At 31.6% G+C, this 26,351-nt stretch overlaps 1 protein-coding gene across 3 annotated transcripts in view; it reads left to right on the forward strand.

Moving 5' to 3' along the window:
* Window positions 1–25,491, forward strand: part of LOC143252340 (synaptosomal-associated protein 25-like) — a 50,526-nt gene extending 25,035 nt beyond the window's left edge. For 2 of the 3 annotated variants that reach the window (XM_076504318.1, XM_076504319.1), the window contains exons 3-8: window positions 7,516–7,557; window positions 9,006–9,054; window positions 12,869–12,986; window positions 13,291–13,419; window positions 18,439–18,583; window positions 20,137–25,491. In XM_076504318.1, the coding sequence (XP_076360433.1) occupies window positions 7,516–7,557; window positions 9,006–9,054; window positions 12,869–12,986; window positions 13,291–13,419; window positions 18,439–18,583; window positions 20,137–20,199 (546 nt within the window). In that variant the 3' untranslated portion in view covers window positions 20,200–25,491. Of the gene's footprint in view, window positions 1–588; window positions 1,150–7,515; window positions 7,558–9,005; window positions 9,055–12,868; window positions 12,987–13,290; window positions 13,420–18,438; window positions 18,584–20,136 lie in introns of those variants that run through there. The other variant, XM_076504317.1, reaches the window with a different exon arrangement.
* Window positions 25,492–26,351: the final 860 nt, after the last annotated feature.

The raw sequence follows: 26,351 nt of genomic DNA on the forward strand, positions 1-26,351 counted from the left end.
TCCGTTCCTCTAGTCTTTCACTTCAAATTTAAGGGCAGATAGCCCTCTAGAAGCTTTGCGCCAAATGCAGAAAACAAACAAAAACTTCATTAGGCACCAGTCAAGTCAGAAAAATATTTTGTTGGTAAAACCAATATCTTAGTGTCATCGTAGACTACATTTGTATGATTAAAATACGGAAATAATAACTATTCCTTAAGATATTGTGTGAGGCTAAAATACGTAGCAAACGTTCAATATAAGTGTAAAAATATCAAGTTAGTGTACAGTATATTTATTAAACGTATAGAGAGAGTAATAATAATGATTCTCAAACACATCTGTGTGTCTCATCAAATATTAACTATAGTTACAGACTCTCAGGATTCCATTGCTTTTAGGGTAATATTAAAATAATCAAATTCAGAGGGCAGTGGGATTATAAATTCATAGAATAATTATATCTTGATGCTTCCTCGGTTTTGTAACAGTTACTTTTTAAAAAGCTTTGCAGTGCTGTTTGTTCCTGATTGGCTCGACCTTTTTGACGTCACTGTGTAAAGGCGATGAAAAGGGTGGTTAGGAACGTCTACTACGTTCTCTCCTCTCATTCTGCATGGCTCTGGTGGTAGGTGTCGTTGAGGATATTAATCTGTGTTAATAAAGTACTTGACAAATTACCTCAGTCGGGTACTATTCAAGCCGTTAAGTCGGGAAAAGATTATACACCCATAAAATATTACAGTGGCTCCTCGTTTTTAAATAGGTGTTTTAGAAGCCTTGGAAAGTCCATCTGTTTGATTATCAATCAGCAAAGAGAAAACGAAAAACTGTATACTGACGCGAGGTTTTCGTGTAAAGCGTTATTTTTATTTCCACCTGATCAGTATTCAATTATTTCCATTTATCTATCTCCCATACCGTAGATTTTCCCATCTTTAGATTCTCGTTTATTAACAACATTATTATTACTAAATTAACGGGCGAATCGAATTATATATTGAAGTTTATGCGACGTTCTTCATATTATGGAACGAAATGGTTGTTAGCCCATCTAAGCTTCCATCTACGTCAAGCAGCAAATCGGTGTACAACCACGTCCAGTTCCCAAGTGGAGAACTCTCCGAAATGGCTTATTTTCAGGCAAAGGTTAATAATACAACAACGGAGGTAGGTTAATGTAATCCATCCCAGCTGCAACTGGTATAAGTTGAAAGTTATTCGTAGATATAAAATATATGATAATGTCATGTATATGAATGTGTGCGTGTGTGCGCATGTATATATATGCATACATACACGAATATATGTACATAAAGAGATAAAGTAGCATATAGAACGTTTATACTATAGTATATATTTCATATATATATATATATATATATTTCGATACTGTATGGGAATTGAGTGTTTTGGTAATAGTTAACTTTTTTGTACATTCGTTATCACCTCTTGATGTTACTACAGTATTAACGTTAGTTTAAATTATTGATACTAGTTGAATTCTTAATAAAGTATCCTGTTAAAATGGTTTATCATATGGACAACGGTAAAATTACGGACTCGCATCGCCAAAATGAGAGGTTCTATTCCCCGTAGTGGATACAGTCGGTAGTTCAGTATGGCTTTGCTCTACAACAAACAAACAAAATCGTTAAAAGTATTTTTCCAAACTGTGGATGCGCTCGTGCTGGTGACTGGGGGCGCACAACCTTTTGGCAGAACAACCCAAAAATATAGATAGGTTTGTTTGTTTTGAATTTCGCGCAAAGCTACACAAAGATTATCTGCGCTAGCTATCCCTAATTTATCAGTGTAAGACTAGAGGGAAGGCAGCTAGTCATCACCACCCACCGCCAACTCTTGGGCTACTCTTTTACCAACGAATAGTGGAATTGATCGTAACATTATAACTCCCCCACGGCTGAAAGGGTGAGGATGTTTGGTGCATTTTCGCGCGAAATTCAAAACAAACAAACACATTACATTGGTATTAAAAGGGTGGACGGAAACTTTGAGTTAAGGTGACCCTGGTACTTAAATTTGAAAAACGCTGCCTTAAAATGTAAAGCATGGCTTTGCACCGTTAATGTAGACACGATAAGTTTTCCTTTCCCAGTGGTCCGGCATGGCCAAGTGATTAAGGTGCTCGACTCATATTCCGAGGGTCGCGGGTTCGAATTGCCGTCACACCAAACCATTCTCGCCTTTTCAGCCGTCGGGACTTAATAATGTCCGGTCAATCCCACTTCGTTGGTAAAAGACTAGCTCAAGAGTTTGTGGTGGGTGGTGATGACTATCTGCCTCATCTCTAGTCTTACACTGTTAAATTAGGGACTATTAGCGCAGGTAGCCCTCGTGTAACTTTGCGCTATATTTAAAAACAAACCTTTTCCACAATTCAACTTCGAAAAAAAAAAAAGTATACCAACTAGTAGAAAGGTCAAATCATATGAAGACACACTATCTAGCTAAACTTTACAACAGTTACTGAGATGAAACTTGATACTATTCAATATTTCCTTCAGATGTTGTATTTTCTCCTCAAACTTTGATGAAAAAATATCATATACATCCACTGATAGTCAGCATCTATAAATGCGTTGTACGAAAGACTGGCGAAATACTGTTAACGAAATTGTTTTTAATGAAAAACTAGTAAAGTGGCTATCAGCGCTGTATCCAGCACGGGAAATTGAAACTGGGGTTTAGCATGTATTTCGGCAGACTTACAACTGACATCGGGAGGAGTCACACTATTATTGCTTTTTACAAAGTTTTTAAGTTTCTCACATGTACCTGCTTCATTTTCCATTAATCTTTGTTTTTCCAGTATATTTACCAAATTGTTACTTGTTTGTTTGTTTTAGAATTTCGCACAAAGCTACTCGAGGGCTATCTGTGCTAGCCGTCCCTAATTTAGCAGTGTAAGACTAGAGGGAAGGCAGCTAGTCATCACCACCCACCGCCAACTCTTGGGCTACTCTTTTACCAACGAATAGTGGGATTGACCGTCACATTATATACCCCCACGGCTGGGAGGGCGAGCATGTTTAGCGCGACGCGGGCGCGAACCCGCGACCCTCGGATTACGAGTCCACGCTTTACGCGCTCGGCCATCCAAATTGTTACAACAGACATGTAATTAGGCAGCTCAATTTATGACGTGTTTGATTGCTATACATCTGTTTCACTTGCATAAAGCCTAGTTAATTACTTGTGTATTTTATAGATTAGTTATAAAGAGGTACATCCAGCAAAAAGCAACCACGTACATATTTTTAGGTTCATAAGGAAATATTGTATAATTAGGCTGTCATTTAAAAACATAATGGTGTTAAGACAAAAGTATTGATAGACAACCTTCTTAGATAATCACTGGGGCATTCAACAGCAGAGCCTGTTGGCAGTCTCGCTAAGTTTAAAACACTTCTTAGCCCTAACATGGCGGCATCAACGGATGTTCATATTGTCGTGATTGTTTTTTTTTTTGTGAGTGTGGAGGATATTGTATTTGCATAAATAATTTACAAGTAGGAAAAGTGTACTCCGTTTGATCAGTGGGTTTCATTTTCCATATATATATATATATATAGGCAGTACAGAGGCTTAGCCAAGGAGACGTTGGGGGGATCGTGTTCTTAAAAACTTTAAAATATCCACTATCATATAATTTTAAAACAAGTAAATTATCATGTAAACCGCTTAAATTATTTGTGTAGAAGACAATTTGAGTGTACCTAATAAATAAACACATTATAATAATTGTTAGATTTTACTTCATTATATTACATTTACTTGGCTAATTTCTTATCTATTTTTGGTAGCTTGCTTTGATCGCAAGTTACTGATAATACTACTTAACTCACAATATAGTTCATTCAAAACCGTCACTGGAGCCGTTACTTAGCAACCAAACAATGCTCGCTGACTGTATGATAATATTGACGCATCCTGTGGAATCAGCATTTCCATGCGAATACGTCAGTCATTATCAGATCTGCTGAAATCTCTCGCCTTCCACTATTTTAATAAACAAGTTGCCCGTTCAGTGGTTTACATGATGCGTTTGATTTTCTTTCGAGTAAGTCAGGAGTAGGATGAAATGAATAAAAATTATACTGGCTTTCGTATTTTATAATAGATAGAACGGCCAGCCATAAAAGAAGCCGTTTGTCTTGCTATAACAAGGTGCAAAAACGGTAAATTACAGAAGTTTATTGGCTGTGATGTGAAAAACAAAGTTGTTTCTTTTGCTAGCTACAAATGCTTTGTGATTTTACTAAAATACTTGTGTGCATAAAAAGGTTAATATTGGTACATATCATGAAAATACAATTGGTATGCTAGACCAGCCAAAGATATTCTAAGTCCTTTCATCATGCAAAATAATTTATATGAAGATTAACAACAGAGGCACAAGTTTTTTAACTTGCAATTATCAAGCCACTGGGAGGTCATTGTACATTGAGATTATTCCTCAGAATTGCTACTTCTAAATTTTTGTGCTCATAACCTTATGGTTATTTCATAATAACAAGGTTATGATAAAAAAAAAAAACACACACCTAGAAATAGCAATTAATTGTATATGTGTGTGTATGTTTAACTAATATGTAAGTACTCGCTGGAGTACCCATCCCATGGATAGAAGTTATGTAAATTTGCTATTAATGAAAGGTTACCTTGGATGTGAAAAGTTGCTTCTCTTATTTGCAATTGTAAAAAATACAAAAATGCTCATAAAAACTGCAAAACACAAAACGTTAATTCTCAAATTTTGTTCTGTCTCCATATGGATGCAACAAACCTTCATGCCACATTTGGCAAAGATCCCTTAACAGTCGGTAAAAGCAATGGTCAAAAATCCAAAATGGAAAACTGAAAATTTGTATGTACACCCACATGTACTTAATGAACTTCCAAACCAGTTTTGGTGAAGATCTGTTAAACATTGAATGCTGGGCCTTATTTATGTCTTGTACTTATATCTTTTTGTTGACTCTTCACATTCTTTTAAGTATGAGTGTTAGATTGTTGATTGTTTCGTGTGTATAAGAATATATTTATTCCCATCTATTTCATTTTGTAACTTTGATCTTTGTACTGTATGTAGACAAAAATACATGTAATTTAAGTTTATCTTCTAATTCATGCTATTTCTATAATTAAACTTTAATGAAAATGTTTTCACTTTCCCTCCATGTGTGGGTCTGCATTAACAAAACCCAATATTTAGTGTTGTGAACTAACAGACAATGGGTTATCTGGATAGCTTTGTGCTTAATAAGAAACAAGAAAATATGTAGATTTGAATGTTATGTATGTGTAATAGCAGATCTGTGATTTCATCCACCAGAATGCATCATTGTAGAAACTTCGTACATTGGTAAAAATTCTCGTAACTATGGTTCTGTTGCAATACTGAGCAAGATATTAGTGATGAATTTACTAGGCTTTGGGTTAATCAGAATTCATACCCAAATTATCAGGTGTTAAATAGGTTTCTGTTGTGAACTTATGGAAAACAGACAAAACTCTTTTTTAAGTTATTTTGGTAATCTAATTCAAAACGTGCAAAATGGAATGTAATTAGTTTATAATCAATTAATAATAATTTATATCTCTCTGACCTGCACAAAGGAGCATGTACACTACATCCATGGATGGTAAAGTTAATGGTAACTGTGTTATTGATATTTGTATTCAACTTGTATAAGTAATATTTGAAACAAATATAAAATCAATGAATAAATTACAATATAAAATTTACTTAGTGAAGGAGCTGAGAGACAACAAATTTAGATTTGTTTTGTTGAATTGCATGTGAGTATAAATTCAGTTAACTCTCAACAGTAAATTTTACATGATAATAATCTGCTAGTTATGTGGTACAACAATCTGAACAAGGATGAAGTTAAGGCTTAAATTTGACATCATTTAGTATCATGCTTAAGAGATGAAACATCAAAAATAGCCCTGTCCATATATAATGTGATCAAACAGATTCAAAATAACTATTCATTTAGATTTTGACTGCTGCAAGTGTTTTTGTGTTGTACTTCCACAGTTCATTATATAGCGAGTTATTATTATGTACATATGGTAAACTGAAGGGCTGTTTTCATTGCATACATTAACACAGACACTAAGACATGCTATGCTATACAAGGGATACAAGTTGTATATGCCATGTTTCATGTTTGTTTCAAGACACAGTTGATTTATTTTGTAAAGTGTATATATCACAGGAATACTTCAAATACATTTAGTATTGTTACTCAATAAAACAAAAGTAATTTTTGTATGTATAATTGGATAGTTATATTAACACTATGGTAATATTTTAAATGAAGTGATATGTGGTTTGGTTACCCCAAAAATGTTAACAATTTTCTTTGTTCAAACATTTCTTAATGAGTGAATAGTATGACATATTGAACACTTCTTTTGTTACGTTTGCTAGGCCTAACTTGTGTTTATGATTACCCCTGCAAGAAGTACAAATTGTAAACATACATTCAATTTAAAACATCTTAAAATGTAAGAATAATACTGTGTACATAATTTTTGTAATGTTTGTGTGTGTGCTTGTATACATCTGTATTTCTATAAATCAATAGTTCTAAAGCTGTCAGATATATTAATTATAAATAGGGAGTTTTTTTAATCACCACTATAAAACAACAGTGGTGAAATTTATATAGATCACAAACATTACAAAGAGACTTAAAAATATTAAGTTAATTTTCTTTTTGTCATCATTAAAACTCATAATAAATAATGTCTATAGCAGTAACACCCAAACACATTGAGTTTATTCCATCTTTCAAACAAGCTCCAGATGCCAAAGTCAAACTAGCCATCAACTAAGGAAAAATCAATCCAAGGGTTCGGGGTTGCGTGCTTGAACCCACAGTATCTTAATTCATGTTGCCTTCTCCTGTCTGCAGCAAGTTGTGGGAAGGCAGTCACATTTAATATTTACATAGATACAATCTCAAAATCAAAGTACTCTAAAAGTGATAAAAATAACATCTATGCAAAACAGTCATATAACTGTGACTAATAACCATGATGTATTTATAGTTTAAATTTGTATTTTGGTGAGGTGAGAGCAAATCTTTCTTTCAAATTTTGTGTTGAAACATACAAAGACAAATGTGATAATCTTCATTAATAGTAGGAACCCATTTTTCATAAGGTTCTTTTGGATTTATTTTAATCGAATATCTGACTTATTAGATAAGGAATGATTCTGCCCTTTGTAGGATTTTGTGATAAAGTGGAATAATATTGTAAATATAATCTACCTCAAGGTAATTGTCATATATAATTGTCTTCCTTTATGTAAAAAAATTACAAGATAATTGTTATGTCAAGCTTGAAATGTGGTTATAATATATTTGAATGTAGGAAGGCAACATTAAGATTCTATAAAAATTCATTTTTTTGTGATCTTCAAGTTTTAATTCAACTAAGCCTTTTTTCTCTTCATTTTTGAATGTGACATTATTTTTAATTATTATTTTATAGTCCCTGGAATCCACGAGACGAATGCTAACATTATGTGAAGAGGTCAGTATAGTTTTGAATTTAAAGCTTTAGTAAATATAATAAAGTTTGGTTTTTTTATTGCCCATTAAAAACATTGTTTTACACATTGAAGATACTTTTATATGTATACTGATCAAATAATAAGTATTTATTTCACCTGTGATATTAAGTTATACTAGGATGCAGGAAATTCTGACTAACAAAGCAAACATGTTTAAGCTAATGGTAATAATGAGTAATGTACTGTAACTGTAATAGACTTTTCGTATGAAGTCTTATGTTCTGTTCTTCAATATATTTCAAAAGGTTTCATGCAGAAACAGAGAGAAAACAAAGCATTATCTGTGAACTGCTAAACTTTCCAACCATAAGTGCATGGAAAGGATTTAAGAAATTCTATACATATATCATATTTCTTGATACAACAGTATATAATTTTTAGTGGAAAGGCTACCTTTACATTAATTAGTTTTTTTAATGACAATGAAAACATAATCTTATTCCTTTTAATGCTTCAAAACTCAGAGCAAAGAGGCAGGGATTCGAACACTAGTGGCTCTTGATGACCAGGGAGGTAAGAGTGAACCACCAATGACATTCATTTCTCCCCCTCCCTTCATGTCAACCTTGTAGTTGCTGATATATTTGTTTTTTTTTCCTTAAATTTTGGAATGGTTAATGAATAAATTTCTTTCTGTTTTTGCACTTGCACAAAAATGCATTGTGAATGTTTTTTAATATTTGTGTTATCAAAACAGTTCAGATTTGTTTAAGTAATCACCTTTATTATTTTACTTTTTTTTATACCTTTCTTAATAATTTTGAAACCCACTTCTCATAAAGTTTGTTGCTCAGCATTTTATTATTATTACTGCTAATAAAATGATTGAAGTATCATCATTTATCACCTCTCTGCATTGTACTCTATTAAAATAAGTCTTTTAGGGGTAATTTTATATCATAAATCCAAGAAGAAGATGTATTTTCCCTCTAGTGTGTGTGTATGTTTCAGAAGTCCCTACCATTAGATATAGTATTTTATCTTGTTTTTTTTTCTTGAATAATGAAACTTTTATTCAAAATAATATGAATCTTACTACAATACACAATTTAACTTTTGGACAGAACTTTTTTAAAGAAAAGTGAAGCTGACTGTTAAAGACTACTTTTATCACTTATATTTTTACCGTTGTGAAGTGGCTTGAATACATAATATATATATGGCCCTCTTAGGTTGATTTAACTGATATGGTTCTAAAACATAAATTGGTTGTTGTGCTTTTTTTTTCTCAAGAGTATATGCTTTTTTTTAAGCCTGTTTTATTAAACTAATTATTGTGCATGGATTCAGTTTTAGTTTTATTTCTTATTCTGAGTATGTTGATGTTGTTTATGCCTCTGTATTAGAATGCATGAATTTGTTTTGCTTTTGGCTGACATTTTTGTTTCTTTTGTTTTGCTTCACATAGAGCCAAGATGTAGGGGTAAAAACATTGGTTATGTTGGATGAACAAGGGGGTAAGACTTTGCCTTCAGCATAAAATTTGCTTTGTGTATTTTTTTTTTTTTTTTTTGGTAACTGACAAATGTTTTTAAGATTGTCAGAAATAATAATAATGTAAATTGGACGTAATAATAAGTTTTTGCATGGTTTTGCTAGATAAAAAATAATTTCAACTATTCAACTAAGTACATGTTAAAAATCTGAAGAAAATTGTTGTAGGTTTTTATTTCCTTTACACATATTTTACATTTAGAATAAATAATTCAGTAGTTAAAAAAGTTAACTTTAATGCTTTTGATTTTGTAGTTACTAACTTTGTCATGGTTGTTTTTTGTAAAACATTTTTATTTATATAATTTTTATCATAAAAAAAATAATATTTGCAGTATTATAATTTCCTCTAGTTTATTGAAAGCATAGGTGTAAACTTGCTTTGGAAGCAAACTGCTTGTATTGGTTGATGGTCAACTGTTTATTGTATTTTGATGGATGTAACTGTAAAGTTGCATCTTTAAAAATGACTCATTTTCATTCAGTTCTCCTTTTACAAAGCTATGTTATCAAGTAGTCTGTGCCTACTGCTGTATCAGTCCCAAAAGATCCATATTTGACTGTAAGCACATACAACTATAAAGTGTTAAGCATAAATGCAACATGCATATATGTCATTATATTATCCCTGAGAAAGTTGCTATGATGTCGAGTATTTCAAATGTCTGACAGGAAAATTATTTTGTGGGTATAATTATCATTTATATAGAATTCCAAGTTAATGTTTGCAAACTATCAACTTGCTGATAACTGTTGCAGTTTTGCTAATAAAACTTAAAAGCCACTAGATGAATATTACAAATAAACATTTCAAGAGAAAGATTCACACATTTTGTTGTTTTTTTTCTATTGAGTATCAATACACCAGTCATTTGTATTACAAAGTTCTGAGTATAGTAGGTTACTATAATTGTCATTAACAAGGTTGATTCTTTTTCCTTGTATTGTCAATTTTCAATCTTTCTTTGAGTTGTGTGGCATACCCTAGTTAACTATTGAAAAATAATAATTCCCAAAACAATTAGAACATGGTTATACTAGCTTTACAGTCGCCATCCCAACTCTGCTGTGCAGGTTTACCAGCAGTATGGTGAGAAATATTACGCTCAAATGATTACTTAGTGGAGGTACTAATAAAATATAAATCACTTAAACTGCACTGTTTTTCTCCGTTTTCATCTTAATTTGTACATAATTGATAATGGTGTTAGGCCAGGTGGCTTCTAATGCTCCACTAGTTTTTTTCACACTTAAACTGTAACTTCTAGTTATAAGTACTTGTTTTAGTATAAAGTGGCCATCAGTAGTGAGGTTCTATAGACGTTTTCATTTCAGGTTTTAATGGCCTAGATACACCAGCATCTATTAAATTCTATGAAATAGTTTAAACAAAAACACATGTGATTAGAATAAGTTTTGTTATTCAGAAATATTTAAAGAGAAAAGATGGTACAGAAGATTTATATATATAAATATGACACTTTGGTACTTATTAACATTCAGTACATGAAATAATTAATTATTAATTTAGGTACAGTTATAATTAATTTTAGACAAGAATAGTGTCATTACTAGTGTGTGTGTGTTTTCTTATAGTAAAGCAACATTGGGGCTATTTGCTGAGCCTGCCGAGGGGAATCAAACCCCTGATTTTAGTTGTCACTAGTGGTGCTCTGAATATTCTAGTAGGAAAAAAGTAGTTAGTAAATACAACCTAGTACATATCTTCAGAGTTAGGTCACAGCCTGTACAGTATATTTTTTCTACGTGACAGATTAAGTTATTAGCATCAAAAGTAAACTAATGCTGTCAATACTTCGTAATATTCTTTGTTTATAAATTTAACATATGTATCCAAAAAAATTTGATATGCTAATTAAACCTATTTGACAAAAGGCACTAAAACTGTACTAACTTTCTATGGTTATGAAATATAACAAATATTACCTGAACAGAGAAATGATAGACAAATGAATTTGAACAAATATTTTATTGCTAGGAGAGTTGTTGTTTTTATTGCTACAAATAACATTTTTATAAGAATAAATTAAGATAGGCAGTTTTTGTTAGACTATTTTTTAAGTGGTAATTGGTGTACATAAAACTTTGTCATGGAAATGTAATATTGATAAGAGGCAGAAAAAGAGAAGGTGGTACTGGCAGTTGCATGTATTATATAGCTTTGCCTTATGGGAAAGTTTAAGCTCCTTGTCATTGTTATTTGCAAAAAAAAGCACTTATCCTTTGAGAGAAGGATATTAAACTACCATGAATAACAAACATTTTAAGAAGTAGTTAATATTATTAGCAAAATAAACACACAAAATATTTTTTTAAATAAATTTTCAGTTAAAATTTAAGGGAACATTCATGTAACTCAGCATAGAGTAATCTTCCATAAGTATTAGAGGTGTGAAACATGTCTCTTTTAGTGTTTTTATCAAATAATGTTGATCACCAGCTAGAATGAGAGTTGGTATTAAGGAGATTGTAAACTTTCCTAAGTGGAACATTTTATTCTTAAAAAGTGTAGTTTTTTTCCCTACTCATTGTATAATAATGTTCCTCATTTAGTTTAAGGTATTAACATTCTTATTGTGATGTAAACATTCAAAAGCACAGTTTGCATTGGAGTTTTCAATTAATTATTACTCAGTATTGTTTGTTTATTTCCAGCTAAATCTGTAATTAGTTGATAGATTTTGTCACAGCAAGTACTTTATGGTTGGAAAATTCTTTGTGTCTCATTTTCATTTGTTATTTTACAAAACAAGAAGATTGTGTTACTATAAAGTAAGAACTCTTCACATTTCAAGGTGGTGTACAGTTATATAATAATTTATACTGGAAGAGCTGCTAATTTTTTACACTAATAATTACATTTAATAATAAATGGTCTAATTATGAGTAAACAGGCAAGCTGCCAGAAATGTCTGACCTCTCTCTTGGTTAGGTGCTTTTGCTGCTTATTGGGTTTTTAACCTTTAACCTAAAAATCCTAGAAAGGGAAAAAATGTGGTTAATAGTTGAACTCTACATATATATATATATATATATATATGTAGTAATCATTGCAAAAAAAAAAAAGATATTAAAATCTAATGTTGGGAATTGTTTCACATTTGAGACCCATTGAAGCTGATTAAAAATAATCATTTCCATTGAAAAGTTATAATAAATTTAATTGCTAAAATAATTGTCTCAATGTTCTTCATGGGAAAACTTTCCTTATACTGTCCTGTTTTCTATAATGTAATTTTTATAGGCTGATTTTTCAAGAAGTTGTTGATAAAATGTTACAAATCAAAAAATAAAGCTAGATGTGTAATAGCTTGCTGGATTTTAGTCTAGAATTGAAGTTTAAAGCCTAATCATTATTTACAGCAGGGGTGGTCAACCTTTTATATTTTCAATTTTGTGTGTGTGTGTTGGCATAGGGCTATGCATTAAAATTAATTAAATAATTGTTACATATTTTACATGTATATGTGCAAATTCATATGAAACGTAGATTATGTGCAAATAATTGATATTTTATTTTAAATGACAGGTGTGCTAGAAGTTTTACTTCAAGTGTTTTACATTAAAAGATCATTGTATACAACAAAATCAGTGAAAGTTAGTTTTCGTGCACATCAAAATAGCTTTTTTGTTTTTTTTCTTAGAGTGGTATTCAGCAACAGTGATTTTATTTATATTAAACCTGGGGATCTACAAATAGGTTTTGTGCTCTAGGAAAATGTTTTTCTTTGTGTAATAATTTGTTTATTCATCTAGAACAACTGGACAGAATTGAAGAGGACATGGACAAAATTAATGCAGATGTGAAAGAAGCTGAAAAGAATCTAACTGGAATGGAGAAATGTTGTGGTTTGTGTGTTTGCCCCTGGGCCAAGTAAGTACCTTCTCATAAGACAGATGAATTGATGTGACTTTTCTTATGATTTAAATCACAGTATTATTGAATCATAGAGCAGGAAGCAACCGTTTTTTTTTTATCATGTTTTAAAATGGTTTTTGTTGAAGATGTTTATTTCTGAATTTTTTTTTAAATATTTGTTTTTCTAGAAAACTTTGTATAGAATGTGATCGTCCATCACTGTTACTACTTATTTCTGTTTTTAAATTTCAGAAAAATTAATTATTTCTATGTGTTACAAAGCCTTGTAACAAAATACTTGTGTGCTATGTTGATACAGAGTAAAAAGGTTTCGAGAAAATGTAAGCACCTGGAAAGGTAATGAGGATGGAAAGGTTGTAGGTGATCAACCAGCACGGGTTGTGGATGGCAGGAATGGAGCAAGTTCTAAAGGAGGTTATATTACCAAGTTAGTTGAACTGTTTTATTTTTGGAGTTCATAGTTTAAAATGATTTAACAACAGTTTGAGTGTGTTGTATTTTTGCATTTCATGAAGAATCTTAACTAATTTTATATTTGTATCAATTGAAATTATTAAAACTTTTGTTCCTTGTGAAGGTTTGTAGCAGGGATGATTAGTTGACAAAATACCATAGTCTGCAATTGTATGATTATTTTGTAGTGGGCTAATTAAATGATACCATAATTTTTACTCTAACAGTGGGCCATAATTAATACTTTAAAAACTTAAAGTTACAAAGTTGTGTTTTTGGTGAGCTCAACATCTGCCTTTGTGTTTAATAACACTTTCTCTAAATTCATCATGTAATAATTTTTACATTTTGACACCTTCATTTTAACAGTATTTTCTTTTGCAGTTTGGACCATAAAAATCCATCACTGTGCTATGTGTTAGGAATAGGATTTTCTGCATTTAGTTTCATATATGCCCAGGATTTTCTTATATTAGTGGTTCCCCACCTTTTTTATGCCCTGCACCCCTAAAAAAATTTAATATGTTCTCACACCCCTTACAGTAATTATTTATTTAAGAATAAAGGTGAAGGTGGCCAAAATAAATTTTTATTATAGTTTTTAATGATATATAAACAAAAACGAAACATTTGGAAAAGAAAAAATATTACAACAAACTAAAAGTTGCATAAACCCTACATGGCCTACAAGAAAATAAATTTCCATCCATGCATGAAATGAAATTTCTTTGAATTTGAAATGTCCAAATGTTCATAAGCCAATTTAAATTTAATGACTCCTTTGTTCCTGTTTATTTCTTATGAGTTTTTCAAAGCGTGGCACTTTGTTGCTGATAGCAATCCGCAAGTTTGCCTGTGCACCCAAGCAATTTCTAGATTTTGTCTTGATTGACAAAAGAGCACTAAATCCAAACTCGCATAAGTATGTCGTCATGAATGGGATGAGCACATTTAATGCTTTTTCACAAAGTTTTGAAAACGTCCATTGCCAAACACCAATATTGTTCCAAAGTTTTGCTTTCAAACTGCATTTCAAGAACTCAATTTGTGTGCAGTTCAATAAAATCTTCCTTCAGTTCTTTATAATCCAATATATTTTCCAAATTGAAGGAGTATGGATTCATAATCCATTCTTCAGAAGTTTCCAGTTCTCCTCCAAAATATCCATCAAGTGACTTTGATAGTAGTTCCAAATGATCCACAATTTCTTCACACACACATGGAATTAGGGACTCCTCTTTGCCTACCATTTCTTCGAGTGATGGAAAATTTGAAATATTCTCTTTTAAATCATCGACACCAAAGATGTAACTTTTCTTTGAAAGCATTTAACTTTTTGCAGCATTTTAATATGTTTATGTTTTTCCCTTGAAGATATACACTCAGATCATTCATACGAGTGAAAATATCACTCAAATAGGCTAGCATTTGGTTGAATTCTTGTGATTCTATTTCTCCGGGCAGATCATAGTCACGCTCCTTCAGAAAATTCTTGATTTCTTCTCGCAGTTCATAGAAGTGCGTTTAAGCTCTCCCATGTGACAGCCAGCGGACTTCTGTGTGGAAAAGCAAAACTGAATGCTCACTTCCAAAATCTTCACAAAGCGACTTGAAGAGGCAGTGGTTCAGAGCGCGACCCCTAATTCAGTTGATGATCTTCACAGAAGTGTCAAGGACCTTTTTCAACTTTGGAGGCAATGTTTTTGATGCCAAAGCATGTCGATGAAGAAAACAGTGAGTACCTTGCAAGTGCGGAATCTCTTGTTTCATCAGTGCAAAAGAATCCTGATTTATTTCCTAGCATAGCAGGGGCAATGTTGGTACACACAGAACCAATAATTTAGATATCTAAATCATATTTTGCAAAGAAGTCCTTCACACACTGGAAGACATCTTTCCCTTTTGTGGTTGTTTTCAGATCTTCAAAGAACAGGAAATCTTCCATTATGGCACCATCATGGGCATACCTCACTAGTGCGATGACTGCAATTTGCAACATCAGTTGTTTTGTCCAGTTGGAGAGAAATTTTTAAGGGACTAGCCCTGATATCTGCGATAACTTAGTCCAAAATGTCTGAACTCAAATCACCAATTCAGTTTTGAATAACATTATTTGATAATGGCATTAATATAAGCTTGTTTGAGGCTTCTTTTCCCAGAACAATGTTGCCATTTCTAATGCACACGGTTCTATCATCTCTTCTGCAATTGTATGGGGCTTCTTTGATTTGGGTACTTTTATATGCCACGTGGTATGAAGCCATTAGCAGTGGTTTGTCAGCAGATATAAAACCTAATTTTGAAATGGTTGCTTAAGAATCAAAGTGGGCCCTTCTACCTTTCAATGATTCAACATCATGGCCTGCAACAGTTGCTCCACCATGCCGGTTGTTGAAGTGTTCCTGCAGCTTAGATGGCTTCAAATTTGCGTTTGAAAGGACAATGTCACAAAGCATGCACTGGGGTTTTTGCAGATTCTCAGTTGTTCCGATGCAAGTGAAACCAAACTTCATAATCATCATTCCATTTCTTTTTCTTTGACATAATGAAGTTTTTTTTTTTGCACGAACACAGAATCAACAATGCACTGACTACCATAGCATCATGCATGGGTTTATATACTCTACGAAACTTTCTAGAACATTCTCGAATATACGTCACACAACGTCATCAATTAATTCTGGATACTTCTGGAAGTTTCTCGAGTCACAATCACGTGAATACATAACGTAAATAAATAATAGACACTTTAAGACAGAGTTCATGAACATGACCTAAATACTTGGCGTTTCGTGTGTTGTTTGTTTACAGTTACATTAAGATTTCAGTCTGCACCGGTGACAGTAGAGACGATAGCTTATTGTATCAAGGTAAAAACTATGTCTGTAACAAGAAAAATAAGAAATAAAAATTGAACGTAATTTTTGAATATATAAGACAGTACCCTTAATATAAACAACAACAAAAAACTGAAATGTTATCTCACACCCCTGGTTGGGAATCACTGACTTATATGATGATTTTGGTATCATGACAAAATCAAAGTTCAGTATCTTAAACAAATGGCATGTTTGTAATGAACCTGACAATGACCGAAGAAGGTCAAAACGTTGTTCGCTCCTCCACTGGTTCTTTCTCAACTCATACCAACCATTTTAAATATATAACTTCCTCTACAAGTGGGTTTTCTCATCATCACAGATTATTAATTCATGTGTAGTTTTTGTCCCTTTTTTTAAAGATGAATGGCTGTGGGTTAGTAATTAGCATGTTGAACAGTTAATCTTAGGGTCCATGTTTCAAGGCCTGTTGGTGCAATATTGCTCATTGTGGAATGTTTTGAGAAATAGTAAATTTTAAACCATACACAGAGCTGTGAATAAAATTTGTGTTCATTTGTTATCTTGTGTTTGTTTTTTCCTTTGTTCATCGGAATTCAGTTTATTCTTTGCATGATAGTCCTAAAAGTGAGTTTTGTGGATGCTTTAGGCTCATTTGTTTAACACTAGTGTACCTGAATACCACATGCATGCTTATAAATGCTTATGAGAATACAACAAAGGTATTTTAGAGCAAACCAACTTGAGTGATTATTTTTTGGCTCATTTAATTTAACATCTTATAGACAATCAAACATACTTTTGATTTAAAACTTTCCTCTGTGATATAGGTCCAGCTTAATTTTCTTTAGTTAACTTGTGTTCAAGGCTACTGATGAAGACTGGAATTCTCCATAACTAGTATAATGCAATAGCATGCTATCAAAGTAGGGATTGAATTAGACCTCTTTTGAACTTAGACTTTAAACTTAAACAGTTTTTAAAATATTGAGTTATTTACTGTAGACAATATTATATATATATATTTATTTATATATATATTATAAGGTTAATACTTTAGTGAGTTGTAACAGTTTGTTACAACTGAATTATTTTCATTTATTTATTTCTAAATTTTTAGAAAATCATTCAGTTCTTTATTCATGACAAGAACATTTGTCAAAACTCATTTCAAGAGAGAATCCAGTTGAAGGAAGAAAATTAAAATGCAGTAAATTTGGTTCCAATTCTTACATCTTAACACATTCTTCATGAAACATACATCACATGGCTTCTATTCTTACATCTTAACACATTCTTCATGAAACATACATCACATGGCTTCTATTCTTACATCTTAATACATTCTTCATGAAACATACATCACATGGTTTCTATTCTTACATCTTAACACATTCTTCATGAAACATACATCACATGGCTTCTATTCTTACATCTTAACACATTCTTCATGAAACATACATCACATGGCTTCCATTACATGAATGGAACCAAATTTACTGCATTTTCATTTTCTTCCTTCAACTGGATTCTCTCTTGAATTGAGTTTGGACAAATGTTCTTGTCATGAATAAAGAACTGAATCATTTTCTAAAAATTTAGAAATAAATAAATGAAAATAATATAGTTGTAACAAACAAAAGAAGCATTCATTCCTCCAAGAAAATGTCAGGTTATCTCAATTAATAACAGTTTCTACATCTGTCGAGTTAAATGAACTCTGAATGTATTGCTTCTAATTGTACCTCTAAGACTAAATTTCTGAAACCTAAAACAACATTGTATGCAGTGCTTTAAAACAACCCTGTCTTAATTACCAATCTTTTATCATACAGTTGAATTATCTCACACAGATAGTTATATAAATTCGGATTTTAAGTTAATATTTATTACTGAGAAAGAATTTTGAAATAATAGTTCAAAGAAAAACTACATCTTCTGAGATGAACTTGTTACCAGAGAAACGAATTATTTCATCATGTACAGTTACATTTGTATAAGTACTTACTATTTTACACAACAAATGGATATCATATGAAACATAAATAATAAATTGAATTGCTGTTTAATTTACTTACAGAAGCCAGAAAGGTATATTACAGGAATAAAACAATTTAGATAACACTTGTTTATTTAATATCTGTGTTTCTCAGGATCACAAATGATGCACGAGAAGATGAAATGGAGGAGAACATGCAGCAGGTTGGTACAATAGTTGGAAACCTCCGCAACATGGCAATTGACATGGGAAGTGAACTTGACTCTCAAAATCATCAACTTACAAGAATAAATCAAAAGGTAGGTGACCAAGATTCTTTAAATGTGTATTAGTAGTGTTTTCTACAGTTGATAGAAAGTTTTTTAATGGATGGCTAAGTTTCTTATCTCACCATGTGTTTATCTCTCATTCATAGCTCTAATTTTGCTTGTTTTATTTTTTAATTGTTTCTGCATATGTGTAATCCCTGGCCATTTAAAATATAATTTTATTTGTGAGAGAACAGTTTTTAGATGATCATGTTGATGTGTAAAATTAAAAACAATGTATCAGTTTGTTTTTATGTTTTCTTTAACAATTTTTGAAGTATTAAACTTTAATTGAAAAATATAAAATTTGTGGAAAAGTAAATTGAGATCATACATGTTTTGATATTATTCTATGATTTATAATGACTAGCAATGTTTGAGGTAAATGCTTGAAATATTGACCTATAACACTTCTAATTAAAATGGTCGTTTGTATCAAGAACTGAATAGAAGTGATAGTCGGGATATTGGTGCAGTTAATGTGAGAAGAATATTGTTGCTTTTCAGTACATACTGGTAGCCTAACATCTTCAGAGAGAGCTGATTGCACTTTATTTGAAGGAACTGTATATGCTTTTATTAATGCAGTTACCTATTTGTTTTTAGCACCTTTATGCAGTGCCATGTCAAAAGAAGTAAACTTGGGGTTCTTTTTCTTAAGAGAAATGTTTGCATGTTGAGATTAATAAACAATATAAAACCTAAGAATACAAAATTCCTAAGAAGAAAACCTCCAATGCTTCTGTATGAAAGAAGACAAAAAAAAAAAGAAAAAAAAAGAGCATTTATGACAACAATGGAATCCCAACCCAATCCAGAAGAATGATTTCATTCACAGATGAAAGATATAGTTAGAAACACAACTCAGTGTTCCTTAAACCCCTTAATAAAACTCGGAAGTTACCCTTGTTCCATTAACAAGACAGTAAACAAAGATTTTAAGTTGACAAAGGCCTACAAGTTTCAACCAGGCTGCTAAACTACTGAGCTTTCTTTCCATGAGAAATGTGCTCAAAAAACTGAAATCACAGTAATGCTTGTTAAGCACCTTTTCATTGGTTTCCTGAACATTCTGTTTGTAAAAAGATTGTCCAAGGTTTGTAGCTAAGACTCACAAAATTATCCTTTGCAGAATCTTTCATTGTTACAAAGAGCCATCTCCTGGGTAAAATCAACAATAAAGAAACTAATTTTGAGAGGAGTAGTTGACATAGAAAATTGTATAAAGTGCGATTAAAATGTGGAATGACTGTTTTCTTTAACATGTGCTGTTAAAAGTTTCTTCAATTATTTAGAGGGAAAGTTTAAGGATGTTTCTTATTATCCAGTATTTTTCTGCTTGTTCTTACATTTTAAATGGTTTATCTATACTCTCTTTGCTAAATCAATACTTCTGTAGTTATTGCTATAATAATTCTAAAAATATATTATGCATGAAAGTCTGTTGTGCAGAGTCTAAATTGATGGACAGTGCATTAAACTTGTCTTATTTTTACATCAAATGCAACTATCCATTTTTTCCTTCTTTTTTTTTGTTTTCTTAGGCACAGTCAAATGAGATGCGTATCGAGGGTGCTAACAAGAGGGCCTACAAACTGATGAAATGATCATTCTTCCATTTTTCTTTGATACATTCCAGGCATAGTCAAATGAATGATGTATTATTACAAATGTTAAACTGAAAAAAATAACTAAACTTTTTAAAGATTACAGCACTGTTAACATGAATATATTTCTTCTCCAGATATAATGTGTTTTCTGTGTAATATTCATCTTGTTTTAATACACCCCCTCCAAAAAAGTTACTAGTTTAAATTCAGTATGATAAATATGTAATTATGATATAGGGTTCTTAATGTGATTATAGATGTTTCATATTTGTCCTCCCCCACAACTAAATTTTGCTTGGAATATATTTCTTTAAACTATTTCTGTTTGTAAAATCACTTGGTAGTTTTCAAACTAATTATCAGATCAATTTATGATCAATAACTGCATTCATACTTTTGCAGTTAAAATATTTGAAGGTTTGTTATTTTAGTTTTGATGCAATGAACTTGAAATGCTGCAACAAATATTGTAATTGTTAAAAATGTAAACCAGCATTTTCTGCAGTAAGAATTTAGTTAACATGTGGTTGTTGGTATTATTTTCTCATGTGAAAGTTACAAATGTTTTGTGTTATGTGTGGCTGTCATTTGTATTTAAATTGTCTTCTTGGAACAAAATTTGTTTCATGTAATACAGCATTATTGTTCAACTCACCATTACTATTTCAACACCATTACTGCGATTGTTTTATTGCATCAGAATGTAAGTTAGTGTCTACAATGATTATCTTGTACACTAGGTTAAGAAATACTTTGTCATATAAATCTCCAAGGTATTTTAACAAGAGATTTCCATGTATTCTCTAGCATTGAGTACAACGTTTTTCTAGATTATACTGTACTGTATAGAAAACAGGAATAAGCAGTCCAAATTATTTAATGTGACTAGAGAGTTATTTAACACATCACAGATGGTGGTTTTATTTAGAAAGTAGGGTACTGTTTATGTAATGAATACTTCTATATTTTATATGTATTTGTGTAACACAAAGCTTTTTGATAAGATCTACAACAAAATTTATATATTTAAACTTATGAAGCCTTACATAAAATATTTTGATTACTATTGATATAAATATTTTAAAATAACATAGATTATCAACATTAAAAAATTCTGATATTTTACCTTAAACTTGAAGTACTTTAGCAATTAACATGGTTTTCTCATAAAATCTAGGGCTCATCTTACTGACCTGAATGTTGATATTAAGATGTTGTTTAATTATAAACATATCTTAAGTGTCTTGGCCTAAAAACGAAAATTATATAATTGTTTTGTTTTTGTGTGTTTTAATAGTAACATCTAATGTAGTGTTGTCATACTGTTGTTGGTTTACCTTACCAGTTTCACAACGTAATTCACCTTATTTTTATAGTGTTATAAGTTATTAGTTATTTTCTGTAAAACGACTAGCTACAAACACTCCTTTACCCGGCTTAAATGTAACCACCTAGAGTATTACCAGTTTTTATTATGGAACACTTTATCTCTTATAACTTGCATTTTTCAAAAGATTATTTGGCAACGACCGAGTAGTATGTTAATCACAGTAGATCTTTCATACTAGGTGATAGAGACACGTTTATTTCATTATAACATAAAAATGGAAAAAATAATCAAAATGCATTTCAATTAGTCTTAGCTTCCTGGCTCTTATTAAAATTACATTATTTTTAATCCCAGCGTCTCTGCCCAGCCATAGATATATTCTCTGTTATCCGTTTTGATTAATAAACAAATTAACACTGTTTTTCCCAGTTAAGGGTATTTGAAATTATGGACGGTCTAAATTCATTGTCTTCCCAGAATATATTATGGTGTTTCTCGTGACTTTTTGTGAAAACGTTAAGTCACGTAAGCCTAGCTTCGCTTTAGTCAAGCTAATATTTGAGTATTAAAAAACTAACCTGCTATGTAAGTTATTCTTCATCAGCGAAACTCCGACCCAAAATGTCTTGCTTCGGTACTTACTAATATATATGTAATATATATTTGTTTTCAACTTTGTATTGAATTAACAGATTTTATTATTTCTTTTAATATAAGGTGCAACAATATATTCTTCAGTAAAAGAGATATTTTTGAAAACTTTTTATAACAATAAGAAATACGTAGAGAGCGGAAACTTTGTACTCAACACATGAAATAGTTCCCATCGGCTAACGGTAAACATTTTTATAAGTGTGAAGATTCGTTAGGGTATATTTTTGTAAACATTTTATTCATATATTAACTTGAGACTTTACCGTCAGTACACTGATTATAGTGTGTGAATCTTCCCACTTAGTGAATAATTACAGTGTTCTCACTGTAGAATTCTTTTCTGTCATCTTTCGTATCTTTGTTTGTACTTAAAACTGACGCCTAGTCATATTCTTAAAGCCAACATTGTTTCAAATTATATATTTATCTACTGAGGTTTGTATGATGTTTTAACAATAGAGACATGTCGTAGTACAATAATATTAATAATTTAATACCGAAATATTTCCACAATTGTCAAGAAATTAAAAATGATTTAAGCTGCGTTTCATTATATAAATATTTACGATATCGAACAACAATAACGGCTTTTAGAAAGAGTACAACACGTTTAGAAATTTATAAATGCGGGCTGTTGGCCTTGACCTGTAGTTATTTCACGTGTATGGAGGCTGTTTATTTTATAGATTGTTGTTTCTTACTTTGGGATAAATCAAAACCGTGGTGTTTTCATATGTACTTACCTAATTTTTAACCAAACTTATTTAAATATTTATTGATATTTTTAGGGCTGGTGTTTAGTTTCCTAAGAAACAATGACCGAACTTAATGTGCGTTAGTTATTTACACATGTTAATGAGTGATCTTTTAGGGTATTCCGAATAACATTAGGTGTTAATACACAGACGATAACATGCAATATTTTTTTTCTGGTGAACAAAAAATAGTGCTTTCATGATCAAACGGAAAGAACTTTCCACGATCAGACATGTCTTCTATTCTGTTTATTTAAACTTTACTTTTCCGTTGAAATAAATGCTATGGTATTTTCTAGCAGTTTTTTCGTTCACGTTATTCAGCATGGTAATTTTTTGTCGTGCTTGTAAAATATTTAAGTCAATTATACCAGCATACATACCTGTCATCAGTTATCTGTTGGTTATTTGATGTTTTCAAATCATTAGGAGATTGTTTTTTGTTGTTGTTTTAACAGCATACATTTATATTGTATATGGTGTTTAGTTTCAGCGACAAATATAATGAGAAAAGACGACATTATCAGAAATAGCAGATTAAATTATAGTTTTGCACTATATGGATTTTTGTTGTGTTTTAAAAGCTATATTCGATAAGCATATTCGGATTAAATATTTTAAACTACGTGGCAAACGTTATATCGGAAAATTTGTTTATTGTTAGGCGCAAAGCTACACAATGGTCGCCAGTGACGTGCCCCACACGTATATCGATATCCCATTTTTTATATTTATAAATCCTTCGGCTTACCGCTATGTAAGTACTTCTGTATAAAGCTTTACTCTTTTTTTTTGTCCACTTCGTAAAAAACTGAAACGCAAATAATAATTAATAATTTTTTTCGAAAAGATGCACAAATACTATTTTTCTGCATTGCCATCGTAAAATACTGTTTAATGTTCACTTGCTAAAGCTTTAGGGGAAGTCGTTTTTTTCTGTTTTGCGTCCCGCAGTTCAACGTTATAAAATCAAAACAGACTATTTTCACGGATTTTGCGACGATCCTTTGGTGTTTCGGTTAAGTTCGTTACTGACAGTTTGTATACATTTCACAGTGCTATAGAGTTGTGCATTGCGCGCAACATCTTGGAGTCAAAGTTGATGAAATAATTCGTGCAGTGACAGTTGATAAATGTTTGTGTGTGTAAAGGCACGTACATAGAGCTGGCACGTAAAAGAAAAACAAAACATTTGGGTATAAGCGCTTAGGCCGTTAGAGAACTAAACAGTATACAGTCTACAATTGTACGAGTTGGTTCATTTATATACGATGACTTAAGGAACACATCAAGTGTTTAGACCTCACCCTCCTGTCAATTTGATAAGTAGTTTCCAGGTAAGGTAGAATATTATGGACAGAAGCATATTTCTCAGTGACGTACAATGTCATTTTGCTAAACTGTTAACTTTGACAGCTGTAAGTCCCGCCGATTCAGGTTCAGACACGAAACTCTTGCTTTTAACTGCAATTCTTAACGAAGTTGTAATAAGCAAATAGAGATTCAGGATCACTTTCCATCTGTGACCGTGTTTTTTTAGTTTTTCACAGATGCGTTATACGTATGTTTTTATTCAACTGGTAAAACTGTCTGTTGTACAATTCTCACCACCACAACTTGTAAGTGTGTACCTAAGTTATTTTGTGCCAGTCTCTGTATGCGTGTATGTATGTTTATAAGCCAGGTATTTCATTCATTTAGTTTTACAAGCTTTAAAGACTTCGTTGGTAATTTCTTTATTTTTTTCTAACCCGAGGCACAACATTAACGTTTTAATAATGGTATATGGTTCACTTACAGATTTCCCACTATTGTGCTTATTTAACCTGGAGGCTTACTAGTGGTACGCTTGAGTGGTTTACAGTGCTACAAATTGCGGTCCGATACCTTCGGCGGCCATAATGCGGATAGCCTATTGTATAATTTATGTATAAACACTAAACAAAGAACGTTAATATTTTCATGTATGTTTTTCGTTTTAGCTTAATTCTACATGTTAAGTGAGCTATAACATGTTAGTTCCATTAGGCTAGTTGACGTCAGTTTATTTTGTGAATTAGTCTTAGATATATATTCTTGGATTGTCTGTAAATAAAACTTGTTTGTGCAATTGCCAGCCTGCTTTCAAATCATTATTTGATGGTGTTATGCGTACGTACACATGTATATTTTAGGGCTAATGGAACCTTTTCTGATGAAGTCGTAAATTTATTGCATATTTTATAATATTTAGGTGCGACTGTGGATGTGAACCAGCTGATCAGAATTGTCTTCTAAATATTTAAATACGTGAGTCTCTATTCAGATTTTTAAAAAGTAAATTAGTGGTAACAGAATGAGCCTTATGGTTGAAAAATGTGTTTTGAAGTTACTGTATTTGCTTCATCCAATTGGTAATAAGACATTTCCGTGACTTCTGTATTTTCTGACATTGTCGGTTTTTGTTTATGTATTAAAATATTTTGTGTGCACATTAAAATAAAATACCTAAAGGCTTAAAATATTGAACAAAAATTATTTTGTGGTAAATAAAGCAACGTTACTTACTAACGCCGTGTGTTGAGTCAGTTTGTGTCATGCACATTTTTGTCACGTGCGAATGTGAAAATATTGAAACATTTACGTAAAATGTAAGATGAAACAGTGTTATTATTTTCGATTGTTTTTTCATACGTTTTCGACATTTTGATTTATCTCCACTAGTAGTAGGTAAACTGCACAAGCACAATACAAGTGTATTTATCTCCACTAGTAATACATAAACTACACAAGCACTATATAATTGTTATTTATCCCCATTAGTAGGAAATAAAATACAGAAGTACATATATGAGTGGATAATTGAAGAATTTGCGATGTATACTTTCTTCTGGTCTATCATTTCAAATTTACAAGTGGCTATTGGCAGATAGCACTTCGTATAGCTTTGCGCGAAACGTCTGAAACAAAAAAAAAAAACCAAATCAATACCGTTTTCATTTCTTCAAAAATTACAACGTTAAGGTCTAGGATTCAATTCCTAGCCTCAGATAGATCTGAGATAGTCGACTAGTGCAGCTTTGCACTAAAACAGAGACCCAAGTTCTAAAATTAAACTTTTCAGTTGATATCTGACTGATACGCTAACATTTACATGCAGTATATTCTAAACTTGATGACAACTGGTCGGTAGATATTTATGAGCAACCCTCCCGGTAACACTGCTCACTGCAGTATATAGATAAATTAAAATAAAAAATATTTCAATTTCTTTGTTTCCTTAAAGTCTTGGTATAAATTGCCTAAGGGCTTCTGTTGAAATAAAAATTATATTTTTTTAGTTGTTTTTAAAGGCTGGTAGCGGAGATTATATTCTGGTTCAAGTAATTAAGTCTGAAGAAAGCCTATTGTGTAAGTTGTGTATAAACACT

Source organism: Tachypleus tridentatus, chromosome 6, assembly GCF_004210375.1.
Source record: "Tachypleus tridentatus isolate NWPU-2018 chromosome 6, ASM421037v1, whole genome shotgun sequence".
Taxonomy (NCBI): Eukaryota; Metazoa; Arthropoda; class Merostomata; order Xiphosura; family Limulidae; genus Tachypleus; species Tachypleus tridentatus.